The 9,640-nt window shown below is 31.2% G+C and overlaps 1 protein-coding gene across 1 annotated transcript; it reads left to right on the forward strand.

Moving 5' to 3' along the window:
• The first annotated feature begins 2,511 nt into the window (after positions 1 to 2,511).
• LOC108835240 (probable serine/threonine-protein kinase PBL15) lies at positions 2,512 to 5,004 on the forward strand. Its single transcript, XM_018608521.2, has 5 exons — positions 2,512 to 3,030; positions 3,568 to 3,703; positions 3,785 to 3,921; positions 4,054 to 4,177; positions 4,439 to 5,004. Exons 1-5 carry the CDS (start codon positions 2,590 to 2,592, stop codon positions 4,843 to 4,845), a joined length of 1,245 nt encoding a protein of 414 aa, XP_018464023.1. The 5' UTR covers positions 2,512 to 2,589; the 3' UTR covers positions 4,846 to 5,004.
• The last annotated feature ends 4,636 nt before the right edge of the window (positions 5,005 to 9,640 follow it).

A 9,640-nucleotide genomic window follows, 5' to 3' on the forward strand; every position in this document is an offset into this window, starting at 1 on the left:
AGAAACGAATTGAAGTAATCCAAAAGAATTTTAGTATCAACGACTGAAAGGACAACCAGCGAATCGTGTTTGACTATTGACGAATGACAACAGTAGTATGAATTTTCTTTGACCAAAGGCTTTTCAGTATGAATTTTTCACGTTTTTATTTAGATTTTTAATGGAAAACTGTGACTTGTAAGGCCAGAAATGTATGTACATTCAATTTTTATCTTCTTATTGAAGATGCGACTTTCTTTACTTGGGTGGTGTGGTTGTAAAGTATCCACGATTTCTTATTCCACAATCTATTTTACTGTTTTTCTTTTGACTAATCCCACTGGACCAAAAAATCAAATTTTCTTGTCACTTGAGGTGTTTACAGGTAGCCAATGCTATCAGAGCAACGTTATTGGGGGTTTTTGCTTTGAGGTTCTAAAAATATATATGTGTATGTATATTTTATATATGCATATGTAATTACAGATTTTTAATTTTACGGGAAATTCAACCGAAAATATCTTAATTACGCAATAATATTGCTCTTAGTATTATATTACTGTTTTTATGTTTACTGTTTTTCTTTTTGTGGCCTTTTTAGTATCATACTATTATATATTAAAAATATCATTTTCCGTTTCAAAATATTAATATACAGTAATATTCTATAAATTAATATTAATTTAGTCTAATTAGTCAAATATTAGTGTACCAGAACCTTTTGTTTTTTTAATGAACTTGCATTGTTGGCTTTGAGATCTCTTGGGTTCTTCGATTTTCTGTTTTTTTTTATTCTTCATATGCAGCAAAATCCGGAATTTATTTCATTCGCTCTTTGTCATTTACCCTTACTTCTTATTGAGATCTACTCTTTCTAGCGAGCCAGCTGATCACTATGATAGATAGGCACGTTCGAAACCAATGTCTACTTATCATCTCGAAAAGGATTCGGCACCACGAAGAAATCTGCAACTTTGGCTCTCTGTTAGATAGTCGAAACAAATGTACTCTGCTTTGTAAGAATTTTTCTAGCTAAAATAGCAATAGCTGTAAGAAATACTTTTCTGAATAAATTTTACATAGTATTCAAAAAAAAAAGATCTACTCTTTCGTCAAGGTTCAAGTTGGAGTTTCAAATCGTCGCTTCATCATTATTACCTTTTCTGATTTGAATACTTAGGATACTGGTTGGTTCTCTGTTCTCCCGGTTTTTGAAACTATGGATTCTGTCTTGTCTACGCTAGTCACTATAGGAAGTCTGTGTCTCTGGGGTTTGACCAAGTGTGTCACCATCAGTTTGTCTCTCTACAAGGTTGTCATGTAAAGACCATGCATTTTTGTTCTTTCTTTTATGGATCAGTTTGGTTGCTTTTTTGTTGACATAGCTTTTTATGTGTCGGGATTATCTTTTATGTTATTTCCATGTTTCAACTTGTTTCTTTCTGTGAGCTTAAGTCTCCTAAGATGTACGTTTTAGTCCATCGATTTTGTCCTCATGGATCCATGTAATCGCCGGCTTGTATTAGTGTTCTCATGTTAATATAATCATATAATACCGTCTATATTTTGTATACTTTCTTGTAATTGTATCTTTCTCTTATAAGTTGATTTTTAGAGGTAAAAGTGTATCGATAAAACACATAATCAAAATTTTTTACTACTATAACAAATCCACTACATCTTAATTATAATTATGACGTCCAAACTAGTCTGTTGTTGTTTTTAAATCCGTTATATCTAATATTATGTTGTGTGTATCATATTTTAAATTCATACATTATATAGTTTTAGTCAAATGTGACATAACCACATGATGAGGGCGGTATATTGGTAGACGGATTTCGGAGAGATTCGGGTTCGAATCAACCTCACAACACTAAACTTGTGTGGCAATACAGATATGAAACTATTTTTTAAACTTCATTTGAGTATCCAGAAAAATGATTCATCTGTGACCAATACTTTTCTTTGAAAATTAGTATGAACCCTTCTATAGATCAGGAATGTCCTAAACGAAAAAAAAAAGTGACACACACTTTCATATCTCAAATATAAGTCCAAAGAGAAGACATCATGACGAAAAACTCCAAGTTTAAGTAGAGTGGTTAGTGCAGTTCTCAACTATGAGCCAAAATAGAAGACATCATGACGAAAAACCCCCAAGTTTGAGTAGAGTGGTTAGGGCAGTTAAAGAAAGAACACCCCTACTCGATACTTTTGTTCAATCTTATCCTTAATTTAGAACTAAAAAACCGCTATTTCACATTTTCTAATAATATAACATTGAGTGGGAGTCTACACGATAAATAGTAAACCTGTTATCATATTTACATTTTCCTTCTTTCTACGCAAACTAAATATATGTACGTAAGCAATGTATTTCGAAAATTATGGGACCTCTTAATTTAATAGTTAATTTTGAAAAATGGTTTCTACTACATTATTTTTTTACACTTGTTTGTTATAGCCATACTCTCTCATCATATAGTCATGTCTTATACGCATATAGTCCCCTTTCTCACATGTATAAATAAGACCCAACCCACCTATCATTCTTTTGACTCTTTAAGAATCTGAAGCACAAAACATTTAGGTAAACTATCTTTCTCAATGAGAGACTCCTCACCAACTTCTACCAAATCGTCACCGCTATGGAAACCCTTTGCCTCAAACTGTTGCTCCGTCGATGACCAAACGGTCTTGGGAAATTTAAGCCGTTGCCGACCTTCGAAATCAGAGTTCTCCAAGAACCATCTCGGACCACTTCCTTCTTTCAGGCGTCTTTCCTTCGCTGATATAAGCCGTTCTTCTTCCGCTAGGATCAACGAAGATCTCGCAGAGGCTCTCGGAGCCGATTTAGTGGATTTTCAGATGTGTGAGCTTAAAATGATCACGCAGTGCTTCTCTCGGAACTATCTTCTCGGAGAAGGTGGGTTCGGTAAAGTTTATAAAGGTTACATCGATGAGAATCTCCGACAAAGCCTCAAGGCTCAGCCTGTCGCTGTCAAGCTACTGGACATTGAAGGGCTTCAAGGACATCGTGAATGGCTTGTAAGAACGTTTACTAGTTATAGCATGCTTGATTAATTACTGAGTTCTTTTCATATTGTTCTCTTATTAGTGTTTAATTATTTTCCATATGACATGAATTACACATATAATGATTTGGTTGGACCGATTTTGACAAAAATATAAAGATTTGGTTGGAACCATAGGCGGCGTTAGAATACATTTCTGAAGAAAAGAACCACTCCTCATGTTTTTTCTTTTGTATATCAAAGTCAAAGATATCCTTGGATTCACGTCCTTATCTTTTAGTACTTTAGGGTATGAAACTACATGGGAAAAATATATGTTTGTTTATATTATGAATTAAGTACGCATATGAGTTTGTCATTTTCTATTTTTGGTGTCACGTAAGAATCTTTTTTGGTTAGCAGATTATAATAGTTGGTGAGATCACTTTGATACACTCTATACATGCACATATACACGTATTTTCTAAATTTATTCTCTAAGAATATAAGAATTGACATTTTTAATATGATGACAATTGATTTATATCATATGTTTTATCTTCATTTGCAGTCTGAGGTCATACTACTTGGACAACTAAAGCACCCGAATCTAGTCAAACTTATCGGTTACTGCTGCGAGCAGGAAGAACGAGTCCTCATCTACGAGTTCATGTCACGTGGTAGCTTGGAAAACCACCTCTTCAAACGTAAAAAAATGAATTATTTCGTAGCTATATCATATACATGCTCTTATTGTTACCGGTATATCATTTTGTTATAATCAACAGGGATTTCAATATCGCTGCCGTGGGCGACGAGGCTGAAAATCGCTGTCGCTGCTGCTAAGGGTTTGGCCTTTTTGCATGATTTAGAGAGTCCAATAATATACCGTGATTTCAAGACTTCGAATATACTACTCGATTCGGTACACTTTTAGTTGTTCTTTAATAATTCTTTTCGACAACATATTGTCAAATGAAAAGACAAACATTATATTATTATCAACATATTTTAACAAAAGGTTTTACTATTTTGATGGGAGTTGTTGAAATTCCAGGATTTTACTGCGAAACTATCAGATTTTGGTTTGGCAACAATGGGACCAGAGGGATCCAAATCTCATGTCACAACTCGAGTCATGGGCACGTATGGTTATGCTGCTCCTGAATATGTTTCAACAGGTATAAAATACACAAGTTTCTTGTCTTTCCCAACATAATTTGTTTGGTCAACTTGTTTTTCAGAAATTAAATTTATGCACACTTATTAATTATAATTATTATAGTTGTTTAGAGGTTTGAAAATGACGAATTAAGCAATACACGTAAATGTGAATTTAAAAAAAAATTAATCTGGACATGTAGGCATTTAATTTAATAGGATTATATCAAATAGTACGTTTTATTTGATCAATTCTCTATTGCACGGAACAATACTTTCAGGGCATTTAACGACAAAGAGCGACGTGTATAGTTACGGAGTCGTGTTACTCGAGCTCCTAACGGGGAGAAGAGCCACCGAAAAGTCACGGCCAAAAAACCAGCAGAACATCATCGATTGGGCAAAGCCTTACCTAACCAGCAGCCGTCGTCTTCGATGCGTTATGGACCAGAGGCTCGCTGGTCAATACTCTGTCAAGGCGGCTAAGGATACCGCTCTTCTCGCCTTACAGTGCGTGAGCCCTCACCCTAAGGATCGCCCTAAGATGCTTGCCGTTGTGAAGGTTCTAGAGAGTCTCATGCATCATAAGGACATGGCCGTTTCCTCTGGCCACTGGCCACCGTCTCCTAGGTCGCCTAAGGTTAGAGGAAATAGTGAGAACGATAGAAAATCAGCCCCGGTTCACTAAGGTCTTGAATACAGGATTGAAGAAATTCAATAATGATTGTGTCTTTTGTGTGTATATGTGGCTACAAAATATCTAAGTGTGTAATATAATGAAAAAATTATGAGTAAAGACCATGTTTGAGTCCTTCCACCTTGGTTGGAATTATTGTTAACCATTGTCCAAAACATTGTGTGAACTCATTATTCTACCACATATCTGGCATCCAGTTAGTTTAAGCGCATACGTGATGCTATTATGTTCATGGATAATGGATACGGTAGGAAGACTGACTTACGCCAAAAATGGTATTTATAAAGACTGGCTTCAGGTCTAAATCTATCTTATTAAATCAGAAACATTACAACTTCTTCTAGGTAGATTTTAAAGGTGGACCTCATATATTTAAATTAAATGTCTCATTCTTTATATATAATACGTACTATAGTCTAACTTTGCATTGATGTATTTCCTTAAATACAATTCTTCTTTTTGTTCATATTCCATATATGATTTTCACATTTATTACATGTCGATTTAAATAAGATAGATACTAAAAATACTAAAAATATTAATCGTTTTAGAATTACCTTATACAATTCATTTTAAATTGATCAGTATACTTTCATTGGCCATATTGATTTTATTAGTACGAATAACATTAAATAGATAAGTCACAGACACATACATAAAGATATGATTATTCTTTAACTACGTTGGGCCTAATCTACTTTCTAAAACAAATAACACATAGCTTTATATATTGTATAGAATATAGTAATATTGTATAGTATTATACTTATACAATAATACTAAAAACAAACCAAACTGAAATATAATATATATCGAAAATGCTTTGAACCATTACACACAAAATATATTAGACCTCAGAGATATAATTCACTTTGAAATTATGTAATAGTTATTTTAAAAAATTTAATTTCGTAATGTACAAAAAAACATAAGTTTTATATAAAATTTTGTGTTACAATAGAAAGACACAACTCGCGCTTGTAAAGTGTTATTTTTACATAAAGACAGATTTGATATTGTTCTTTAAACACAAAATTGAATTATACAAACTCGATACTACATAAAACTAAACAATATAGAATACATTTTAAAAATAAAACCCGTGCGGGTGCGCATGGCCTTTGCGAAAATCGTAGATATGTTTATATAATATATTTATATATTATGTTACACATATTTTCATATAAATAATACCACAGTGTAAGTTTTATATGATAAATGTTGAAAATACAAAATATATAGCACTATATATTTTAAATAATATATATAAAAAAATCTACTTCATGTTATCATAAAATTTAAAAATCAAATTTAGTAATTAAACACATTACTTATTTAAACACATTAGTACACATTGTTATTTATCAAAATTTTATATTAATACACATTGCAATCATGTATAACATTTAGTAAATTTAGTAGAAACAAAGATAAAAAAAAAAAACTGACTCCCGCTCGGTAGAGCGGGTCATGATCTAGTAGAGATTAAAGTTCAAGACCCGAATCCCTCTGAAAAATTCAAAAGAAAAAACTCTGTGAAAGGAAAGCTTGTCAAAAAGTTAGATCTAGTTGCCGTATCCAGAGCCGGCCCTTAGTAGAAGCAGACCAAGCACCTGCTTCCAGCCTCTAAATAATAACTGTTAAATCGGCAACATATTTCCAAAAGTTTCTTTAGCTTAACTGGTTACTGCATAGCCTTTGACTGGAAAAAGTGCCTATTTTAACATCACCTTTACACGTCGTGCCTATTCCTTCGCGAACTTTGTAGCAGTGCGTATTCCACACTGAACTAAACAATTTTTTTAAAATACTATATGAACTTTATGCGTCGTGTCTATTCCTTCACGAACTTTATAGTAGTGTGTATTTCACATTGAACTAAACAAAAATAAAAAAATACTGCATAGACTCTCAAAATAGTGCTTATTTCAATATTGAGCGTTAAATGTGTTAGTCATCCGTTAATTTATCAAAACAACGTTATTTTGAATAAATTTTGTGAAATTAAAAATCAAAATAAAATATAGACTCTTAAAATTGTGCTTATATATATTGACTGTCAAATGTAATAGTCATCCTTTAATTTACCAAAAACCTCTCAAAATTGTACTTATATATATTGACTGTCAAATGTGTTAGTCATGTTTTAATTTATCAAAAGATTTTATTTTGGATAAATTCTATGAAATTATCCGTCAATTTGTAATTTTTTATTTTTTATAAAATATATCAAAATGACGTTATTTTGATAAATTAACGTATGACTAACACTTTTGATTTCCTAAACAGAAAAATACTAACACTTTTGACGGTTAATGTACATATATATATGACTACACCTTTGATTTGCTGACAAAAAAAAACGAACATCTTTGACGCTCAAAATCGTGATTATATATATATATATTGACCGTCAAAGATGTTAGTCTTTCTTTGTCAGTAAGTGAAAGGTGTTAGTCAAGTCATACATTAATTTATTAAAACAACGTCATTTTGGATAATTTTTTTGTAAAATGAAAAAATTAAAAAACGACGGACAATTTCATAGAATTTATCCAAAATAGTCTTTTGATAAAATCAATGATGACTATTACTTTTGACAGTCAATATATATAAGCACAATTTTGAGAGTGTATTTTATTTTTAATTTTTAATTTCACAAATTTATACAAAATGACGTTGTTTTGATACATTAACGGATGACTAACACATTTAACACTCAATATTGAAATAAGCACGATTTTGAGAGTCTATGTAGTATTTTTTGATTTTGGTTTTGTTCAATGTGAAATACGCACTACTATAAAGTTCGTGAAAGAATAAACACGACGCATAAAGTTCATATAGTATTTTAAAAAAATTGTTTAGTTCAATGTGGAATACGCACTACTACAAAGTTCGTGAAGGAATAGGCACAACGCGTAAAGTTCATATTGAAATAGACACTTTTTCCGCCTTTGACTACCAAAGGTAAAGGGTTCGAACACTTCCTTTTAAAACATTTGATTTTAATTTTTTATTTGTAATAATAGACCATTTTTTTTTGTTTTTGCTTCCAGCCCACCACTTTCTAGGACCGGCTCTGGCTGTATCTCTTTCTCTTTCTTTAAAAAAATCACATGACATTTTCATGTGTGATTTTTATATAATTGGATTGGACGGTTTTTAGAGTGCAATATCTTGTTGCTCTATTGAATGATTATCTTAGTAAAAAAAAATAAAAATGGTAGTTCGAGTGGGCAAGCCCACTACTATCCCCGGAGTGGAATGTCAAGGTCCCGGTGGCCCGTGTAATTGTTTGCAGCCGCAGGGATTCGAAGCCGGATTATTGAGCATCATAGCACTACGCTAGCCCTCAGCCGGACATCGTCCTTACCACTAGCCCACTTACACGGCTAGTAGTTTGTTTAGATTGACAATTCGCCGTAGACATTTGTGCTGATATCAAACTAGAAAATCTTTAGCAACGAGTATACTTTATATTCTTTAAGAATTATATATATTTTGGGCATATCGTAGACTGTGAAAAAACTCTTACTAAAATAGAAACATAAAATGAAAATAAAGTTTAGCCAACGTATTTATTACGAGAAGTGCCACTGGAATTTATTTATTATCTAGAAATTTCATTTATGGTAAAATTGTATAAGAAAGATTTAGTCTAACTATAAAGATCTCACATTCAATAGTTCGTGTTACATTGCTCGTATACAAGGGGAGAAATCTTATTATATTATTAAAAGAGAAGTACCCATATAAAATACCCCTTAGTTTTCACTTTTATTTATAATGGTATGCCACTGATATTAAATAATATTTCCTATTTTAATGATGTCTTTTCCACTTCAATTAATGTGTTTTCCAAATTAAATTTAAATTAAATACACTTCATTAACTTCTCCATTAAATCAATGTCAAATTCAAAAAAAAAATACATTTTTATTAGACAAACGATTCTGGAAATTATAATATCAACTCTTCATTTAAAAAATTTGAACGAAAAAGTATTAGCATATTTGAACCGAAACTAGATAATATCCAAACGGATTTACCATTTTGGTATCTAGAGAACCATAACCAAACTTCATCCGAACGAAATATTTCGGATATTCAAATGTATTTAAATCATATTTATATACTTCAATATGTTAGATATTTTTCGAATTAATATCCAAGATATAAAAAGATATAAGCTATTTTAAGTTGGTTAAAATATTTGAAATATAAAAAAATAATCAAAAGTAAACATTTTAAAGTAGATAAACAATAATCAAAACTCCAAAAATATTTAAAATATATATTTATTCTTCATCCAAATATTCAAGTTAAACATATTTTAATTTTTAATTTAGATACTTTGGCTTACATTACTCAAATTTACATGTTATATTATTTTTATTTTTAGATTTAGGGAAGTTTAAAGATACATAAATCTTGAAAATTCAAAAATAGTTTAAATGGGTTATCAAACCCGCAAAAATCTGAATCAAACCGGAACCAAAGTTTATAAATATCCGAATAGAGGTAGAATCTTTAAACTCAAAAAACTCAAATCCGAATAGATTTTAACCGAATTCGAGTGGATACCCAAATACCCACCCCTAACTTAGTCAATATAAAACGATTAAATATTATAAATATATTATTTAGTATAAAAAAAAATAAAACTGAAAATTAATACCCGTGCGGTCGCAAGGGTCAAGATCTAGTTAATTTTTATTTGCACATACTGATTTTCATTAATTTTATTCTATTTTATTTTATGTATTTACACAAACTTATATAA

This window comes from Raphanus sativus, chromosome 6, assembly GCF_000801105.2.
Source record: "Raphanus sativus cultivar WK10039 chromosome 6, ASM80110v3, whole genome shotgun sequence".
NCBI classification, from domain to species: domain Eukaryota; kingdom Viridiplantae; phylum Streptophyta; class Magnoliopsida; order Brassicales; family Brassicaceae; genus Raphanus; species Raphanus sativus.

Excerpts from the sequence above, each read along its gene's own strand:
- LOC108835240 (XM_018608521.2), top strand. The coding sequence starts at position 2,590 with ATGAGAGACTCCTCACCAACTTCTACCAAATCGTCACCGCTATGGAAA. Across the intron at positions 3,031-3,567 it reads AAGGACATCGTGAATGGCTT|TCTGAGGTCATACTACTTGG; the intron begins GTAAGAACGTTT and ends CTTCATTTGCAG. Across the intron at positions 4,178-4,438 it reads TCCTGAATATGTTTCAACAG|GGCATTTAACGACAAAGAGC; the intron begins GTATAAAATACA and ends CAATACTTTCAG.